This window comes from Notolabrus celidotus, chromosome 14 (genome assembly GCF_009762535.1).
Source record: "Notolabrus celidotus isolate fNotCel1 chromosome 14, fNotCel1.pri, whole genome shotgun sequence".
Classification (NCBI taxonomy): Eukaryota; Metazoa; Chordata; class Actinopteri; order Labriformes; family Labridae; genus Notolabrus; species Notolabrus celidotus.
Genome location: NC_048285.1, coordinates 21,540,158 through 21,562,218, shown reverse-complemented (window position 1 = coordinate 21,562,218; position 22,061 = coordinate 21,540,158). Strand labels below are relative to the sequence as shown.

The 22,061-nt window shown below is 38.7% G+C and overlaps 1 protein-coding gene across 2 annotated transcripts in view; it reads left to right on the top strand.

The window, feature by feature from the left end:
• Positions 1-22,061, top strand: part of LOC117824856 (syntaxin-1A-like) — a 71,628-nt gene that overhangs the window by 44,303 nt on the left and 5,264 nt on the right. The window contains exons 4-9 of one of the 2 annotated variants that reach the window (XR_004633734.1): positions 5,566-5,640; positions 9,461-9,534; positions 10,046-10,154; positions 20,322-20,395; positions 20,479-20,613; positions 21,980-22,022. Coding sequence is in view for 1 of the 2 variants with exons in the window: in XM_034700343.1 (XP_034556234.1) it covers positions 5,566-5,640; positions 9,461-9,534; positions 10,046-10,154; positions 20,322-20,395; positions 20,479-20,613 (467 nt within the window). In the remaining variant the exon portion in view is untranslated. The remainder of the gene's footprint in view (positions 1-5,565; positions 5,641-9,460; positions 9,535-10,045; positions 10,155-20,321; positions 20,396-20,478; positions 20,614-21,979; positions 22,023-22,061) is intronic. The other variant, XM_034700343.1, reaches the window with a different exon arrangement.

The window sequence follows — 22,061 nt, the reverse complement described above, 5'->3', positions numbered from 1 at the left end:
CAGTAGACATGAAGGCTGCTTGTAAAGTGCAAGTGAAATTAGATCTGGTGCGTTTGCGAAGGCTGTCAAATGACGTGACACAGTAATGCTTTACTCACTACGTATTTCCTATACTTAGGTCTTACTGGTGTTCGCCATACCAGATGTGAAATTGAGCTTAAACTTCATGCTGTGCTTTAAGATGGTTCAGTTGAAACCTTAATTGGATTGTTCTTTCAGCTTTTACCACCAAGTCTGTGTTACCACCTACCTCAAATCGGCTTTCTATACCTGAAGTGTCTTTGACTGGAACATAAACATACTGAAGGGTTTAGTTTGTGCTCAGTTGGTCTGCTTTGTTTCTTTGCATTGTTTCAGTCATTTATTCCCCTCCTATCATTGAGGGTAGGCAGTTTTGCCAGTGGTGGGCCCATGTTCACCAATGATAAGTCTTTTATAGGTTGTGGTTGTTCATCTTTTCTATTTGAATAAATTTTTTCATGTGGTATGATTTTTTAAATTTTTACCACACAGTAGCTTTCAGGCCTTTTTCGGTTTTGCCCGTGACAACCATCGTACAAAAAACTAAGACTAATGAAAACTAAACTAAGCCTAAGCATTTTTTAAAAAGAACACTGAACTAAGCTAACACACCAGGATCAAAAATGAATTAAAAGTAAACTGTAATTGAAAAGAAAGTCAAAACTAAATTAAAATTATTAAAATATAGAACATTTAAAAACTGTTGTAGCTTTTCTGCCAATAAAGGCGACCTTATCAGATCATCCAAACATAAAACATATTATCCATCAAAACATGTTAATTTCATTTTATTTGATATTCTAAATACCAATATCTAGCATCCTCTTTCCTTCAGCTTCAATGCTTCCTTCGTCTTTTCCTCGCTTCAGAGTGCCTCTATTGCTCTCTCTTTCCCTCTGCCACTTTAAAACAATGTGAAGCCGCCTAGAGGACCAACTCCACACATCGCCATAGCAACACAGTCTTAATGATGGCAACAAGCATGACCTGAAGATTCCATGCAAGAGCATTTGGGAGAGAGGGATGGGGTGTGAAGCCACGGCTCAATTGACTCCTCAGTTTTGCCCTCTAATTTGCTTCCCTCTCACTTCTCCCTCCACTTATTCATCAGCGTGTGCACTCTTCCTCTTTCCAGGCAGCCAATAATGAGGCTGAATGGACACTTGATCGAGCAGGTTGTCTCCCTCTGTTTGGTACTCACGCGGGGGGAAATCTAATCTAATTCTTTAACACACATTCACACACACACATACACACACCATGTGCGGCTGAAAACAAAGCTCAGTTTTTATGTCATTATCTCAGAGATGCTGCTGCAGCTGACCTCATAGAGCAGGTTACCAGAGGTTGCTATGGTTACACAGAAATGAGAGACACTTTTTCCAAACGTTACACCTCTGGGTGATTCTGATGTTGTGCAAACATGTTCACAAGTCAACGTGGGGATCAACATATGAAACAAAGTTGTAGAAAAGTAATCCACTGATTGAAAGTACCGTCCTTTAATTACAGTGATGTGACTCTCACTTAGCCGTACTGATTACAACATTTTAAGCATACAGTCTGTGATCTCTGCAACCAACACATTTGAAGCAACTAGCTCTGCATATGCACAAACTTGCAAACACATTTTTTTCATTTAAGTGCCCTGAAGGCCTCAGCCCACCTCCTCTGTGACCCTGACAGACTCACTGTGCGCTGCACACATTACGCCACCAGCGTTGAGATCAGTGACACAGTGTTATTCAAATGTGTATGAAAAATACAGTAAAGATGCAAGTGTTTGTTTTAGAATGACATGGCCCTCTTATCACTGTACTGCTCTCTCATACTTGTGCTTGCCATTGGTTGGTTTTGTTTTCCAGGTGAGACAACATACGTTTCAAATGCATTACATAAACAGGTAGAGTCTGTGCTCAGGGGTCTGGATGATGGTATTGAATGTGCTCTTGTTTTCATTTGATGTAGGTTTTTGTAGTTTGAGTTGCATTGAGATATCATTCATCAGCAGGCTTTGGTGTATGCAGAAAAAACAGTCTCAAAGCAAGTGGAACAACATACGCCATAATGACGCATCTGACGATGATTTCTTTATCTCTGTACAAAGATATCTGCATGCAGGTGCAGCAAACAAGACATACTAGATCAAAGATTACATTTCAAGCAATGAATCTGCTCTACGATGTGATGGTAAAGCCAATCAGCATTTAGATTTTAAGTCTTCTGAGCTGATCCATCCAACCTTCACTCAACAAACAGGAGCTTTAAGACTTGTTTCCTACTCTCCATGAGGTCCAACCTGACATTGCTTTTATACTTTTAAGAAATCAGCATTATGTCTGCACACTTTAGACCCTTTAATGGCAAGCAAATCCAGAGGAAATGTATTTGTTTTGGGGTTCATACCACTGAAGTAAGCCAGAGTGGAGGCTCACCACCAACAGCTGAATGAGCATCACTCTGATGGATAAATGATGGTGTTTATTTTGCAGACATATTTGTAGGATGCTCCACATATGGTTGCTTCTCAAGTTTCTTATTGGACTTTGAACAGTGCAGCACACGGAATGCTGCCATAACCTAACCGGCAGCTACAACGCAGTGCTCAATAAGACATCTGTAGCTGCAGAGGCGGTGTCATCTTCATACTATTGCCTTTGGGTTCAGAGATTGCTTTGATACTTACAGGCAGGCTGAGAAGTTTTCTTGCAAAAAAAATTCATAACCACATTCATTTCTTGCAAAAAAGAGTCTGAGTCATAAAAAACATTGTAGTGTTCAACAACTCCATTGCATATGTTTCAAACTGTTTCAAACCTGTGAACCTTTGATTCAAGATGCTGAACATGTTACTGCAATTTGCTTGGTTCAGTCTGGGTCAGGCTTTTTTGTGTGAATCATCTCTCCTTTCTCTCACCTCATTTCCCTCTCCTGCTATCAAAGAATTACAGAGAATGACTATTCTTGTGCGATCATTCATTTAAATAGAATAGTCAAATTTGAGTAAGTATCATTTCTGCTGAGCAGAGTTTGTATTCAGTACTCTGTGTGCATGTTTCCTACTCTGTGCCACTGAGCTGTATGCATCACAGGCTGATGTTTGATGATATGGAAATACATCTGTTAAGCAGATTAGATGCTTGCAGGATTTTACTGATCTATTTGTATTTGTTCTGTATCTCCAGTTGGCTGTTATAGTTAAAAAGCAAAAAGCATTAATCCCAGTTAGAGTCTGATGTAAGCTGCTCATTAGGATTCATGCAGAATATATTATTTAATGGGAATTTGATGGCTTACTATAAAATTGAGTCTCCATTTTTGACATAGTTTAGTATCTCAAACTGCCACAAAGAGCGTTGAAATAAAGTAGATTTAGAATGTTTTTTAGAGAGAGAGAAAATGTGATTACCTCATAATTCTTGAGCTTCTCTCCAAAAAGATGATATGAGCAAATATTATGTTTTCTTAATTAAATATCTTCCTGCGAATGAAGCCTTCCTCATACTGTGTAATCAGATTATCCATCGAGCCTCTGTGTGTTATTGGATGCAGATGTTTGCGATGGTTTCAGTTTAGTCATGCTGCCCCCTCATCTCTTATTCATCTGTGTGATTTATGCAGCTTTGTAGAAGCAGGTCACATGCAGAAACAAACTCATCATTAGAGCAGTACTGCAGGCGCTGTGCTTTGATTGAATAGTTTGACTTGAGCAACCCTTTATGACAACTTTTTTAATGTGTGCCAGCTTCCCTGGGCTTGTTGACTTATGAAGATTAGGGTCTCTTATGGCATTAAGATGATAAATTACTTTAACACATCTTTGCAATGGGCTAAAAATGGCAATTAATACTCCAGGGTAAAAGGTGTGTGAGAAAATGTGTGAAGGCTGTTCAGATTTTTTGCCTTTTCCCTCTTTCTCTTCCATCAGTGTACTCTGATGGAGAAACACTTCACTTTAATCCCACGTTGATGTGCTCAGTAGTGTATTATTAAAAAACTATGACTCTTTTTGTGTGCAGAAAATAAGCAGAGTTTGTAGTATAAACACATAGTGGATGTAGTAAGTATAAGGGATATTCTAAAGTGAGCGGGTGGTCATAGAAAAAGGAAACCAGACAGGTTGAGCAGGTCCCTGATGCAAAGCTTAGGCCGGAGAGGTCTTGTTGCTTTAGCTGTTGGGATGGGATTTTGACTTACCAGAATCAAGTATTTAATATGTTTGAGTAAGGAATGGATACAGACACTGTTGTCATTTTATGAAAAAAGATAACATAAAGATAAGATATACTTTATTGATGAGGAAATTCTTTTGTTACAGCAGTTTACAGCAAGAGACAGGGGAATTTGACAATGTACGTACAACATTAAAATAGATTAATTCAAGGTAAAAAATAAGAATAAAATAAAATATATATCACACTATACACTATGGACACTTCCTACTTATGCATAGTTAAGTTATTGAACAGGGAAAATTGCACCAGGTTGCCAAACACAAGCAGTATGTACCATAATGACACAGTGAATGTGGCATCAGAAGTAGGATGTGTGTGACTAGATGACTAAACAATTACATTTTCTTACTTTAATCATTCGGCATCGGAATTACAAGTTGGTTAAACAAGTTATTTTAGTTAATAGGCTTGAAGTGTTGGTCATGTGTTGTGTCTGAGCTGTAGCACAGCCACCCACCACTAGCCAAGGCTGTAGCTTCGATTACTGTCGGAATGCCATTTGCTCTAATGCTCTATTTTCCAAATGTAAACAGGCACAGATGATAGATGGCATCTTGTAGCGCAGCACAGTTTGATGGTATTTTGATCTAAATGTAGATACATTTGCATGTAGGCTGTGTCTGTTCAACACAGCACACAATACAGGATGTGGATATTAACCTGTGAGTGGGACCACACACTGATGGTGCTAGCTTTGCTTACATTCACTCACAGACAAATCCTAGGTTCAGCTGTGGCAATGAAATTCTGCCCGTTTTTTTTAAAAGAAGTCAAAATTCTAATTTCTTTTGAAAGGACTGGGAGATTTCCTGATCATTATCTTTAGGAGAGTATGATGATGAATCATCACTGAAACCAGATCAACTCTGTCCAGATAGAATATCTTTTTATCTTAAATTTTACTGAACTCCATTCAGACTTCATTTACCTCTGTTCTCACCAAATAGCAAATCTTATTTGTGTGTATTTGGATATTGTTCTACTTTGAGTTTCAACTGTACATCTCAATATACTATATATTGTAGATGTTTGATTGTGTGGTCCCACATGGAAAGCAGAAAGTGAACGATCATGGTACTCTAAAAAGACAAAGAAAGATGATATATGAAGAAGGATGAGTTGCGCTGATGGGAGAGGATGCTGCATGCAAAGTTTGTGGTTCTGACACTAGTAGAGATATTTCTTGAGTGATTTTCTTTCCCTCTGAGACTAGCTGGCACAAAGGTCTGTGTAAGTGGATGAGTTAGAACATTCACTTTTCAGTTTATTAGAAGTCTGTTCAAGTTTTCTTGTCTCTCTCTCCTCTTAGAAACAAAGGCTGACCTGGAGGATCTGATGGCAGACATCAAGAAGTTGGCCAACAAAGTACGCTCCAAATTAAAGAGTGAGTACAATTCTTCTTGCTTTCTTTTGCTAACTAATGATCATTTACATATACTCATCAACCAAACCTGTTCTCTTTTAGTGTTCAGTGTTCAAAAACTTTTATGGTAATATTTTAAACATCATTAAAAGAGGAGTCAATCTTAACAATTTGTCAATTTGACACTTTTTACAACATCAAAAAATAATTTTACTTCTTTTTACAAAATAAAAAGAAATGCTGAATGTTAAAACTTTTAGCCTTACCTTTTGGTTTTACCTGTTTCTCTTATTCTACATCATAAAGTCATCATTCTGGGACAAAAAAGACTACTTCTAACAGCGCTATTTAGGATTGAAGAAACTGAGGGACACATTTCTCTCTATAATGTGGCATTCAGCATGCAAAAGGATTCATTGATTAATGCAAAAGTAGATGTCAGGTTTATCGATATTGAAAACAATTATAAGCTACAGCTCTGTTAACCAATTACAATATTATGAACACATCCTTATCCATAATGTACCATTGTGTATTTCTTAAACAATGTGACATGCTGGTACTCTCTTTTAGGAGAGGAGAGAGTAAAAAGAGTGAGACGTGGTGTAGAGACAGTGAACTATAACATTATTGGCAGCTGTCACAATGATACACTGCATGCAGGATTGATGGATTTGCAGCTAGTGCTGAATTACAGTGATGATATGTGCATTCAGGGTTATTAAGTATTTTATGCTTTTTCAAATCTGTGCGCGTCCCTGTGAGTGGGGGTGTATGTATATGTGTGTGTTTTCCTGTGCAGGTTAGTGTATTATCTGATTCTGATTTGTTGCCTGGCCTCCTAAGGATCATATACAGCCATCTTTGACTTGGGTTGCCCAACTGGAGCTCCTACTTATGCAGGGTAGAATGACGTATGCACACACACACACACACACACACACACACACACACACACACACACACACACACTGAATGAATAATCTTTGAGAAGATAAATAAATATACAACCCTAATTGTTCATTTTACCACAAGTCCTGCCACTGGGACATGGCAAATAGAAACTCATAGATAAGGATTCTTGGGTGTCCAATCAAATTTCCAGGGAGGAAGGGCTATGCCATCCCAGGACACTTCTCTGGACCTACCCCTGAACCTATCTTTCCCATGTTCACTACAAGTTTTCGACATCACATTGCTACCTTCTCCTCCTACTTTCCACTTTATTAATTCACTGATTATAATTTCTCCTACTGGCAGCTTCCTAATCTCTAGAGGTGGGCACAGTTAATAAAAATCTAACTCTGTTAACAGTTAATCCATTAACAAGGATGTTAACTCTGAACAGGTACTTTGTTAATTTTGTTCAAAATGATCAAAGTTAAAACCAAGTTATTTCTTATCATGCAGAGTTTGGACCATTCTTCTTTCTCAGGTAAACAGCCTCAGCGTAAATGCTCCTAGTGATGGATCTTTTTACTGATCCACATAATTTGGCTCAGCAAGAACCAGCTGCTCCCTAGCGACTCTTCATAGTAGGCTAGCATTTTGGCTAACAAGGATTAGCTCTTAACTCAATTATTTTCTTTAAGCTTTTTATTTGACCTTGATGATAGCTATCTGTTTATGAGTAAGCCTAAGTGCGTCAAAAGTGATGGTAGCGTCTTGGTTTCAGTTTTCCAATTTTTTTTTTCTGTTGACCATTAGGGGGCGACTAAGCTGGTCCCATAAGTTTGTTGGTATGGAAAAATACTGTATTTGAAAATGACCTTACTTCTCAGCTGATTTATAACCTTAAAAAAAATGTATGTATTGAGTTAATGATCTCAATAGATCAGACTTTAGATCTTCATCATTGCAACATGATGTTTATTGTACATATCGCGGCTCCCTTTCAAGTTAAATAGTGATACAGCATGTATGCTGTAGGGTGTGTTAACCTGTGAATCAAAAGTTGCCACCATGACAACCAGTGAACAGGAATTGCAGTGATGCTAAATGTCACCTAGAGAGTAAAAAAAGACCCCACAGTAAGGTTCTTAACTGACTGTACATTATGTTCGGTGGGCTTTAAACACACATGCTGAGAGGTGAAAGCAGACTGAGACTGCAAGACTTTGATGTAGCAGCTCAGTGAGTAGATTTAATGATTCCAACAAAGGTTTTAGCAGCATACTGATAGCATGAATCCCACTTCACATTATCTCTAAATTACGGCTATTACAAACACATTAAAGTAAATTAAAACAATTGTAATTTCCCTGACACACTTAAAAGTGCCATTAAAAGAGTTTGGGCTGTTACTTTGCAGGGACACGTTTGGTCGTGACCGATACAATTTGCAAGTCATTAGCAAGGGACTGTAAGATTGTGAACTAGGAAGCAGCCCAGGGGCTGGTTCAGTCGTGATGGATCAATAAGTTGCTATGCTTTAGAAATGAAAAAATTCAGTTCAAGTGTTGCAAATGACCATATTCTTGCTCTATAAAGTGTGTGGATATTATGTCCCTAAATCTCCAGGAGCTAGTGCAGCCTCCTTATCACAGGATAAGTGACAGAATGATAAGGATGTAAATGAGCAGGCTCTTCCATCTCTGTTACATTCAGTAATTGATTAAGTACCTCACATAGCCTTACAATGACAGCCCCTTTAATTTGTGTTATTATGCTCAGCAGCAGCAGCTTTTCTACAAAGACATCCTGAGGAATGACTGAGTGAGCAGGAAGGAGAGTCCTTATTATGAGCAAAAGTTGTTTTTTCATTTCAAAAAGGAGGAAAAAAGGACAACATAACTCCTCTGAAGTAGAAAGAAAGGAGCGCAGTCATCCACATAGTTTTTTAAACCATGATATATTTCTATTACTTAGGCCCAACCACTCTCTGTGTGACTCATTTCATGTCTGAGTGAATGGTTTGATGTGATTAATCAATGTTTGTGCTCTGCAGAGACGCATTGTTACTGACATTTCTTTCAATCACGGTGTAATATTAACAAAACTATGTCTACAATATAAAATAAATCAAGTCAATTCAAATCAAACAACTTTATCAATCCTTCCAAGGCCAAATGATTTGGAGCAGCTTGGAGACAGAAAGCATGAATGAACACAGCATCATACAGACAAAAATAACCACATAAGAGCTGAAATATGAAGTTAAATGTACAAATACATACAGATAATAAGTAGACTAATATATAAACAAACAAAAAGTATGGACGAATAAAAGGATCAGTCTTTGTAAAAGGGGGGGAACGTCTGTAAAGAAATGTAAAACCATGGAAACATTTAATAAAATCATTAAATCCATAATGGCTGCAATTTAATGGAAACACTCGAGGTCTCAAGGTGATTGTTTCAGATGATTTTGATCCCTAGAAGATTCCCCTCCACCAACCATCAGTTCTTTCTTTCAACATGGACAAATATTTTAAATACAAATTGCCTGGTTATTCAGCTGAATCCTTGTGTTTCCAAAGACCCTCAGATGTTCTTTTCTTTCAGTGCAGCTCCTTGTCAAGATGCTGTTAAATAAACCGCATGTGTCAGATTTCTGTGAACTTTTATGAGCACATTCCTGCTCCTATAAATATTCCACATTTGTTTATATGATCCTCATCACCTTGTGTCTAGTGCAAGAGTGTCACTCTCAGGTTCACACTTTAAGTGCCATCACAGCTAAGACTAGACTAGAAACAACCGTAGTTTTATGTAACACTGTTTATTTTGTGTGGTTTAACAAACGATGGAAATAGCACAAGTCTTTTTTTGTTATTCTTGATGTTGACTGAAGAGGTGCTGTCACTCTGTAACTGCTTGTACATTTGTGTGTTTCTTTCAGGTATCCAGCAAACCATAGAGCACGAAGAAGGCCAGAACAAGTCGTCAGCTGACCTGAGGATACGCAAGACACAGGTGCAGCTCAAGGGAAAGAAGCAGAGTAGAGCTCTGTCCCAGTGGCAGGCATACCGAAAAGAGACATAAATCCCTATTACGTACTTACGTGACACTATATAATGTGTTTACCAATAGGACACCAGTCTTAAGAGATAAGACTGAATGCCAGTGATGATCGAACTTAGCGTTGAGTAAGCCAAATGTTTTTTTTAAATGTTTGAAAAAATCACTCTGAAGATGTCAAGATATTCACAATAATGTGGTTGAAGTTTTGCAGCAGAGATGAACTCTTTCATGTCCTCCGTGCAGAGCATGAGGAGCGATCCTCCACCGTAAAACAGAGCCACAATGCACAATAACTTCAACACACTGCACACTCATAACAGGCTTTAGAACTAGTGTGAAGTGTGAAATAAGGACACAGCTAGGTTGACTGTCAAAGTATGTCTGCTCCCGGTCACCATCATTTGAATTATTATGTTGATGTCTGCTGCATTTATATTTAGTTGGTTCCTTGGTGTTTCTCCAGCACTCCACACTGTCCCGTAAGTTTGTCGAGGTGATGTCAGAATACAACACCACCCAGTCTGACTACAGGGAGCGCTGCAAGGGACGCATTCAGAGACAGCTGGAGATCAGTGAGTACACAGAGGAGAACAAACCCTACACTACTCATCATTCTGACTCATCACTCTCTTTGTTTATACACACTGGGGATGTGCGGATATAGTAAGCTTGAATCACACATTGTGAAACAAACCATTAATTTGGGTTAACTTTATTCCTGTTTATATGGATGAAGAAAATGAGTACTGAAAGTGCTGAGAAAGAAGTCTCATTGTCAAACATCTACAACAGTGGCAGGAAAGAACTACAGTATGCTTTACTTTGTGTTGGTGTGTACTCTGGTGCGCCACGTCATTACTTTGTCACACTACAGGGCAGAAAAGGCCTGACTGTTGTTTTTTATGCTCATCACTAACAACTATAGCACCAGGGGGATGAAATATGGAGAGACACAGTGATTGTCCAGAACCAAGTGGCACAAAAGTATGCCAAGCTTTTCTTCAACTGAGGCAGATTTATGATGCCGATTGTCAGACATGGGTTATCAATGCAGCAGAGACATACTGTAAAACTGTCAAGTAGCCAAGAGATATAGTGTCACAGAGTCTGTGCACTTAAATGATGCTGAAGAGATCAATTTATTGTGTTAGTATGACTAAAACTGGTGTAAACTAAGTCCAATTTCTTTAAGTGGGACTTGAATCCATTTTTTCTTGCATGCTTACCCCTCAGTGGGTCCCAAACTGGCTGAGGCGTTCTGCGCATAATCCACAGTTCACATGCAAGGCTTTAACCCAGAAGTCGAACAGCATAACATCAGCATATTTTCTGCTTCCAGATATCACCATAAGAGAGATAGCATCTCATTTGTACTAAAAGTAAAGCATGGAGTACATATTACATGTACAGAGTTGTAAAGTTGTCCACATTTTCACTGTTCAACATACAACCAGTTTACCTCTTGTTAGCTTGTTGGTCGATTGTTTTGGTATTGATGTAATAGGTCAACCCGAAGAAGGTCCAATAGTAACTTGCTGAAAGGACATATCACCTCCTACGTTAGCAGAGGCGGACATACTTTCTCCAATAAATCAATTCTTGCTAGGTGCTTGTGTGTACTGGGACAAGAACGATAGTCCTAATTGGGTTATCACTGTAGTGAGGATCAATTGTGCATGTAAATGTACTGAGTAAAGTCTGAAGATGGTGAGTCTTAGGTGCTCAAGCGCCTGCTCCAAAGAGACTGACGGCAGAGTGAGTGAGTATGCTACTTAAAGACAGATCAAAAGTATGCTCATTATGAGAGCCATCATTCACCTACATGCTACATGTGGTTGTGTTTAACTTAATATGGTGGCCTGATAACAATCTTCATTACTAGTTACTACTGAAACATTAAATTGTAATTTGATTTAAATGTTAAACTTTAAAAGATACTGAAAAAAAGCTGCATTCAAAAGTGTTTAAAACATCATACCGTGCTTTATTCAATATGTGAACTACTACGGACATTCCAGTGCCATTATTTTCAAATGAAACTGATCTCTCTGTGGAAACAAGATTTGGTCCTCAAAAAGAAAAGTGGGTGTTGTCTTATATTAGGAACAATGTGGTAATTGATTTCAGCTTCAAGATGTTGTAACTGGCAACACTGACTCTGGTTAAAACATAATAAATGCATAAACCATAAAATCCTCCAAACAAACTCTGATAAATTAGTGACAGCAAAACACTAAACCTGGAGCACATCCAGTCATCATCATTGGAGCCAATCATCCATGGCACTGAGAACAGAATGAGTATCGAAAACACAGTCCTTCATTTGTTTTGTTTGCAGAGAAAAGCCAGTTAATCTCATCCATATTTTTATTTTGCATTTATCTGGTGTAGAGTACCAAAACAACCACCCTCACACTTTCCAAAACACATACATCACCAACACCCACACCCATATTCATGTACATGCCAGCCTGCTGCAGCTCAGATCTGAGCTCCTCTCTTGTATCACACTATGCATAATGTGATTTGACAGGTTTTATCTGCAGGCCCGGGGCTCCTGGACCTGACACTGACACAGCATCTGCAGTGGCATCCAGGCACGCTGCACTGGGCCAGCTGCCCCTCACACTCACTGTGACACAAAGACACACACACATATACATGCATGCAGAGATGTTCACTATGACTCATTTAATAGCAGAGGAGAGCAGGGGCAGTCATTTTGCAGGGCACTCAGCATAGACATTATTTCCTCTGGCCATCTGTCAGAGTAGAGTACACCCATGCAGCAGGTCTGGATGTGTGAGCACCCCCAGTCCACACTACATGTGGACCAGTCAAAGGAACAGCAGTGTCAACACAAGGTGCTTCTTGAGGTTCATCATAGGACAAACTCTCTTAATGGAGTAACAAACACACCTGACTCACTTTTTCCATGAGCTCCTCCAGATCCATTTGGATTTGATTTTGTCAGCAGGAGAAGTCACAGGAGGCCTCACCTGATATCACCCGTCACCAAGGAAGGGATTAGACATACAGGGAGAGCGCAGAGATGGAGCAATGACAGCACAGAGGGAGAAAATTATGAGAACGAGACAGAGAAAAAAAATCCTCCTTTTCTTTATTTTATTATAAACCTCAAATTAGATTTGGTGCTGTGCTTTGATATAACACAATCTAATTCCTTTACACATCCAAAGAGCTGTGTTTCTGTTGTGCCAACCACTTTGACTTGTTTGTGGGCAGATCGATAAGATGTGTGTCACACACAGAGGGAAACCTTGTCTGGTCTGTCAAACTGAGTATCGATATTTCCTCTGCTGATACTCGGCTTTCTTGTTCCTGATAAAAGCAACAGGCAGCAGCTCTGTAACAAACTGTAAACATGTAACTGTCAAGACAACGGCGTATTTCTCCTTTTTTGCATTTAAAAAATACAGTGCCACAGTTAAAATTACAACTACAATTGAAACATCCATAATCAAATCATACATAAACTGTGTTATTTTACATCTTCTGCATAAAAAAAATGATTGCACTTCATTCTTACATATAGACATACTGAGTTATCTTCAAGCTACAGCCGTCACATTTATGTGACAGTCCTGCAGAATGTACTCCATTATTTAACAGCTTAGAAAACTTTATAAGAAATAACAAACTTTTGGCAGCTTTTGAGAATATGATAGTAGTTGGATAGTTTCAATAGTTCAATAGTTGGATCTTTACAACCTAAGTCTAATTTAAAACAAGGCTGTACAGTACATTGTGGTTTCACTGTCCTCTCTGGTCTGTTGCACCTGTAACCACAGCAGACAGAGATGTCACAGTGTTGTCAGTGTTCTGACAAAGCTTCAATGCATTTCTACATGACTGCAGCAAGGTGAGAAGTTAAACCAAGAGGAAGTTAGAAAAGAAAAGTGTTTTAAACAGCTGTTTGAATGCTTTTCAAGCAGAGGGAAAACAGACAAGAAGGAAGTTATTCATCTTTGACCCTTCGTGCATCCAATCATTATTGATGTGGATTATTTGGACAGATAGCAATGTGAACAGAACAGGCTTTAGCTTTAAGAATTTAAAAATGGTTGAATTTTTAGTTTCACAAATATTAGGTGTATAAGAAACCATTTAAATACCCTTTTTTCATCTAAAAACTGGGCTGCAACCTATTTACCCATGTGACCAATGAACTAGTGTAAAACATGTTTTATTTTGTGGCAGTATTTTACCTTTAATCTAGTTAAAGCTGTCATGGACATTTGCTGTCATGACTGTAAGTGCAGTGGCTATCATCACCTACTGCATGCAACCTGATGCAATTGAAAGTTCCCTATCCCCTAATCCCCCTATCCATTGTGTTTTTGAAGCAGCAGCTGAACTGCTACAAAGTCACTTTTATTTTTATTTTTTTTTATTGTATTTTTATTTGGAAAAGGTAACAATACAAATTTTACAACACTTCGGTAATTGCATTCATCCTTTTCCAGTCTTTTATATGTGTATGTAGAGGGAGAAAAAGTATGTCCACATAGCCACTCAGTCCTGAAATGTTTCTGTCCTCCATCTTTCCAAGTGAATGCATTCATGTATACTCTTAACATTTTAACACATACATATACATTAATCCTCACCTCTTCAGTCAGTAATCAACACTCATTTTCCTGCATACATCCATTACCAAACCATCAGATATATCACTATTTACATAAGAACTAGGGGAGCTTACATTTATGTTTCATTCTCTAAGGAGGGGGAGGGTTAATGCCTTGTTGGTGGAGTTATACAAAATGCGCTCGCTTATAAATTGAATCCACTTATTCCAAATTTGATAAAATGTGTCCTTTTGGATTCTCAGAGAGAAAGTCAACTGCTCCATTTTAAATATTTCCAAAATTATTCCAAACCAGTGATCCACTGTTGGTGCTGCTGGTTTAAGCCACCTTCTGGTGATTGATTTTTTTTACTGGCTGCTAAAAGCACTTGCTGCAGCTTTATATCACGCCTCTCTTTCAGACACAGAACATGACCCAAGTACAGAGCCTCAAAGGTCATGGGTATTTGAGTCTCAAACACCTTGCCTAGTGTCTTGTGGATATCATTCCAAAATAAACTGAGTTTAGGACAGCCCCAGAATAAATGAAAATGATTTGCCTCTGTTGAGCCACATTGTCTCCAACACATCTGTCTTGCATCCCCCATACTACGTCACTTTTAACAGCTTTCTCCCTTATTATGTCGCAATCAAGCATTTGAAGAAAGTTGTGGCACACCTTTCAGTTAATAAAACTTGTGAAATTGTGGTTTGATTGAAAAGACTTCTCTATACAAGACAAGTGACAGTGGTGCGACTACAAGCACATTAGTTGCAGGCAGTCGGTGCCTTAGACCTATCAGCTTTACAGTAGGCTAAACACAATTACTGTGCAAGTAACATGCAGGATCTCAAACTCCACATGGCATTACAGATGTAAACCTGTTTACAGCTGGATACAAATATATTTTGGTCACTGAAGCTCATTTCCCGGTTCTTTTCTTAATAAGGGGTGTAGGTCGTTGCTTCTTTTGCTGTTTCATGATGAGCCAGAAGTTAGTTGAAGTCAGCATTTCCGATATGACGACATATAAGGTTTATACAGTCTGTACTCCAGCCAGGAAATAGTCAAGGCTAAAACTACAAGACATTTTCACACTCCAGTTTTCTTACAGGCTAAATAAATCAGGAACACCACATGGGGTGTTGAGGTTAACAATATGTCAATGAATGAAATTACATTTAATTATCAACAATATACCAGTACATTATTTTTAGATTGCCAATCAAGATTGAAATGGAAGGATAATATCTAAAGTCAGTGCAGTGTCAGTTCTGTGGTTTATTATCAAAGGATCACGCAGAACCTCACACATTCATTTGCCACTGAGAGCAGACAGGCAGGATCGCAGCAGGATGGAGGGGGTGTTGGTCACAGTCATGGCGGGGCCTCTTTGACATTTGATTTTGTTTTATTTCCCCCGCGGACACTCACTCAACACAATAAAAGAGAAAATACAGAGAGGTGCTCTAATACATTCCTCCTGTATAACAACCAGTTTGACCTGAATGTGTGCTGATAACATGCATTTCTTATTCCTCCATACAAAAATCGCTCTTCCTCTTCTTCCTGTGTGCATATGGTTTGCCTTTTGTGATCTTGCTCCTTGGGGGTCTCACTTCTTTTGTGTTACATAACAATAGAAATGAAATAACACTGATACTGGTAGGAGCATAGTATGAATGATTTAATAGGCTATAACTGATACGAGTGTGGAGTGCAACTCCTTGGCTTCATATGAGGCTTCTCAGGGTTTGGGTCTCCATGGTAACAAATAAGAGCCTCCCTCAGAGCCTGTCAGAGATTTTTTTTTAAAAGAAGCCGATGAGGAGTGTGTGTGTGTGTAGGAAGTGAGATAAATAGGGTAGGGTAGCACCTTCATTTTTTTCCCCACAATTACTCATGACTCATTGTCCCTCCTCTCTGTCTGTCATTACTTCCTCTGACCCCTTCAACATTGAAGTTTTAGCCTTGATGATAAAGGGATTATTAATTATCAGAGAGGCCTGAAGAAAAGGGAACTGATCACAGAAATGTAGAGAATGTGGTTTCTCACTCCTCTCTGTGTGCTGTCTTCATCTTCTCATTTATCAAATGATGAAATGTCATTGCAGGGCATGAATGGGTTCTCAGGCACGGTAATGAAACAGCAGAACCACTTGACCACAGCTTAATGAAATTCATTGGTTTGATGTGATGTTTGGATTAGACCTGATATGCCCAGTTTATAAGAACAGAAATGAACAGACGTACAAGTGCACATCTGCACACATTCATGTTCTGGTAAATATGTAGAAAGCTGCTTCATCAGTATTCTGTCCATGAAGGCAATCATTGGCTCTGACTTCAAACCATCATCACTCACCATCAACCAACCCGCTCTGCCACTGAGGCCCCCAGGCAAACAGTCTTCTTCATATGTACAAACACAATGCACACACACACACACACACACACAGACAGACAGACAGACACACACACACACACACACACACACACACACACACACACACACACACAAACACACACACACAAACACACACAAACACACTGATTAGTTCATGTGTAGAGGTTGTGTTGCTGCCATTAAAGTGTCCAACGAGCCACAGCTGCTGGTGGTCCAGTAAACAAAAAAAATTCAATATCTGTTAAAGTGTGTTTACTTAAATATGGGATGGTTTGGTATGAAGCAAAACGTACATGTACATTTACAGCACTATTCTGTGAGCATGCAAAATATAAATTTACAACAAGCAAAAGTCAGTTTGCATTATAACCAGCAAGCTGTTTCCCTCTATTTCCTCACACTCAGTAAATACTTTTAAACATGTCATGATATGATCAATCAATCTTTATTTGTATAGCGCCAAATCAAACATTATCTCAAGATGCTTTTACAAACATGGGAGGTCTAGACCACTCTATGTCAAATTATGAACAGAGACCCAACACCAGGGTAACAGGGTAAGACTCAGTCTTAACCCACCTTATTCCACCATGAGCATTGCACCTCACAATATTTAGCTAGTTACAGCGGCGATGTAAAACTTCCTTTTAACAGGCAGAAACCTCGAGCAGAACCAGACTCATGTTAGACAGCCATCTGCCTCGACCATATGACTAATGCAACGTAATCAAAAATCTCCCCTAAATAGAAGAACCTTTGGTGGGCTTAACTTGTTTTAACTCAGCATATAGATATCACCAGCTCTAACTCAGTAGCAAGCTAACTTAGCACAGCTTTTATCATTGAGCTACTTTGTTAGTTGTTTTGCTTTTTTTTGCTTGAAAATCTTTTGATAAAATCCCTTTATAATGTAGTCCAAATGACAAAAAACTTAATAGAGCTAAATTTCACTCGGGTCATTCATAACTTTTGTAAACCACATGAAGATCAAACATTCTGATGTTGGACCACAAAAGTTGACTAAGCTTCAGGATAAGAATTCACAAGCCAAATAGGGTTTGTAGCCTCTGGTTTCAAATGTTCACATGCAAGTTTTTACAGTATGTCCTGGTTTAAAACAACAAGGTCGAGTTCAGAAACAGTAACAGGAAAGATCATTTTCATTGGTTGTAAATCATAGACTGTATATCAAAATGGACACCATAAGTGTCCACTGGCCATGAAGCCAAAAGTTTTAGAGCTCCCTCTGCTGACTGACTGCAGTGTAGGTCATAAACCCCACCTCCTTAATGGTAACAGATGAAACAGAAGCCAAAGTATAAAATTAAAATACATGTCAAATGTTCTTCTTAAACATGGTTTACATTGTTAGAGTTAGTTCTTATGATGCAGATTTAAGTCCAAGTGCTCAATTTTCAAAGAGGTTTAGTTTTGATAAGTTGTTGATATATTTGTATTTTTTAAGAGGGGGAGAGCATCATGATTGACAACTCTGTTGATAAATGCAGTCTCCTGCAGCATTCTGTACCAGATAAGCAAAGCAGTGGAGGATCCGTGACAGATAACTTAATGAACAATAAGACAAGAGTCATTGGACTATCCATAGCCATATGCGTCTGCTTCAAATCAACACAAGAATCTGTTCTTCTGTTGGCTGTGCTGACTTGGGGGATCTTCAGTGTTTTTTAAGTTAAATGTGTGTTTTGTTTGATGCTAACCAGTCTGGTCACTACTATGTATGCCTTGGCCGCACAAAAATGCTTAACTGGAATATTACTGATCTATAAAGTTTCTGTTTTGTTGTTGTGGCTATTTTTACAGTATGCCTGGATTAAATTAGCATAATCAATGCTGGGACAGAGAGACTATCAGCTGAGCTTTTGCTATAAATCAGGTTGTGGTTTGTGTTGACATAAACTGACCTCATGTTGAAGATAAAGTTTGTTTATACTGTATCTAGCCCAACAGAGGATTCAAAATGTGCAAAGGAGAGTTTTTGTAGATAACGCTGACTGTGACTCACAGCGTCAGTGGAGCAGAAATAGAGCCCAAGAGGAGCAGCTCTGTGGGCAAAGTCAGCGTTCATACGTGAGATTATTATCAAAGATGTAGCGAAAGAGCATAGTAGGGGAATGATTAGCATTATGAAATAGGACAACTATGTCGGGGGAAATAAAGATGCATAAAGACAAAACACATCAGCAGGAACAAGGTAGAAGGATGTGCTGTTGTACATTCTGGGTCAGTAGATAAGAGAAAATACAGTGCTGAGTGAGTAAACCACTAACTTTCTATCATACTTTATACTTTAGACAACCACATGCCAAAGGATCACAAAGACTGTTAACTCACAAATAACCTCTCCTGGCAGCTAGAAAGGAAATTTCAAAAGATCTCACTTCCCTTCAACCAAATGCTGTTCCACACTAATCTGACCCTGTCAAACATGGAATTTTACTGAATATAAATATAAATACTGAACATACTCAGTATTTGTGTATGACCTGTCTTCTTTTGAAAGCACTGCAGTACATGAATTCATTGCTGTTTAGGCTATGTGTCTGTTTAGCTTTTAGTCTGGTAGATTTGAGATTAGGACTGTGGTATACTATTTTAACCTGGGGGTTCTTTTGTTTTTTTTACCCTTTTTATGCTACTAACAAACTCACAGATAACACACTCTCCTTTTCGAAAGTTGCCTTTGTTTGTAGTCCTGCTTTCACAAATGAACCCCTGAGCTGTGAATCTTCTCTCCTGTCCAGATTTTCTGACCGGAATCATTTCTATAGCTGCCTGCCGATACCATATGAACTCTCTTAAGTGTCAGCCTGAGTTTTAATCCTACTAGATGTAGAGGGGGATAGAGGTGAATGACACTTGTGTCACACACAGCATGAATGTTGCATAAATGCTAGAATGCAAGAGGTCATCATGAGCAGCTCGGCTGTTTTCTGTGACAGCTTCAAAGCCGATCAAAGTCCATTGTAAACAGTAGGGGCACCGAATAGAAAATATTAAGCCAAAAATATGTTGAATGTAAGCCTGAGGCGAAGCTTAAATGTCTAACTTTACACCCTTGTATATCCTAATGTTGATCCATAACACTGCTGGATCATGAAAGGAGATCATCTCCCGAGTTACCTATGGAAAGGATGGGTTTCATTCGGTTATAGTCAAGTGTTTGAACTTAAGAGCAGACCATTTTAGTTTGAAGTTTACCCTGTAGTGTTTGCTCTGTGAGCTTTTAGTGTTAGGACAGGTCAGAGTTCAAATGGCTGAAGATTCGTCTGGCAACAAATATTTGTGTGTGGAGGCTAGTCTAGTATTTTAGGGAGGCTAAACTGAGCATGAAAGATATCTGGTTGAATACAGACAAACCCACAAGCACACAGTTCTGTAAGATTCAGAGCACCTTGTGATAAAAAAGGCTGGTCACATTCATTGCAGGCATTAGATATGCATAGACAGTAGACAGATGGATGGAGAGAAAATGAGCATGTGGAAAGAGTGGCTCACAGTTCCTGTTTAAATGAATCCTTGAGAGACATTAAAGAGAAGGAGATTTTTTTTTTATTTTTTTTTTGTAGGTTTTAAGATCCTTTTAGTCCAATCGCATTGCACCCACACTTCTCAACCTCTGGGCCTGGTTTATCTGTTATACTCTCACAATCAGTGAGAATAACATACACATCTAAAAACCTAACTATTACAGATGTTAACATGTGTGTTCACCCTTTCAGCTGGTAGAAACACAACAAATGACGAGCTGGAGAGCATGTTGGAGAGTGACAACCCAGCTATCTTTACTTCGGGGGTAAGCAAGTGACAACTAATTCAACCGTTTTTAAACTAATTACACCTCTGACTTAGCTTTTTCCATTTGTCTTACCTCCCTAGATCATTATGGACAACATCACAGAGCAAGCTATGAATGAGATCGAGACGCGGCACAACGAGATCATCAAGCTGGAAAACAGCATCAGAGAGCTTCATGACATGTTCATGGACATGGCCATGCTGGTGGAAAGCCAGGTGAACACACTGCTCTTCTTCCTGTATCAACAGCTGTGTGGATTGGGGCTCAGCCAAAAACATGAGGAATGACACCTGCAGACGCTAAATTAACTCATAATTTTTCAATCCAACACCAACACGGATGAAATAAGAAGATCAGGTTTTCAAAGTTTCCTCATGTTGGTAGTTCTGACTCATTCCAAAGCTCAGTAGTAAAATCATTAACCACTTAAGTATGCTGAGAAGCTGTGGCTCCACTAGAGGATGTTAGTCTCTTTATCCTGTTTTGTAATAACATACAAGTTGCAGAGTGTATTAGTTTAGATATCAGCCTATCCATGCCAACAGAGTTGGAAGGAGTTTGTTTTTTCAGCTCCATCTGTTTGTCTGTTTGCAAAATAACTCAGAAAAATCAGACAGAATTTAGGACACAGATATTTATTGGCTCAGGGATCAGTTGATTGGAATTTGGTGATAATCTGAAGCTGGGATTTCTGCCATTGAACCTTTTTTTTTTTCATAATTATCATGAGCTGTTTTCATGAGCTGAAAGGAACATCTGACCCCTGGGACTTTCAAGTTGGCAACTGAACATCATTCCACTAATTTGCAGTTTTACTAGAGCATTTAAGTTTAAAATAGCAAAAAATTACACAGGGATTGGCTTCCTCAATTGGAGATTGTTCAAAGTTAGTGAAGGTTTGTAATTAACTTGAGTTAGAAATATAATTCTGCTACAGAACAGGGAGGCTTTATGCATCCTGAGGAACTTGAATCATCATGTGATCTGTGATGATACATGAAGTTCCTTCACCTTACTCAAAGCCATGTTTTTACATTAAGCTCAAACGGGCAAGTTTCCTTTACTCTTTTATATAAATATGAAGCTTTAGGTTAATCTGTAGACCCTGCCTGTGTGTGTGACTACATGTGTGTGTGGGCTGAACCCCTCAGAGATTAACTGTTTGCCTCATCACAGATACTTATTCTGAATTATGCAAAGGGAATCTGAGCACAGCAATAGGTAAACATAATGACTGTTGAATTTGAAAGTAAACTCTGGCATCTCAGTGATAAGAATTACAATGACAGCACAATGCAATAAGTTAATTCTTCCCATAATTTAGTGTGGGTGTGATATTTTTTGACATGTGAACTTAAACAGTGGTTTTGCGAGTGCACTCTTTTGTTGTCTTGTCAGGCATTAATCAGGAACTCTGAATGCAATAATCCAAAGTGCTAACCCTTTCTTTATTAATTGAGTGCTAAATCATTTACCATGATACTGGAGTCTGTTTGTTAATTTTGCCTTTCTCAGAATTGCACTTTCTTTTCTCTTTTCTCTTCCTCGACACAACACTGTCATCATCACAATATTTCTAAGCTCTAGAGCACAGAGAAGAGCACTCTTCATTCAATGAAGGAAGGTAATTCACCTGTGATTCCTCTTTTATACTTCAATCATA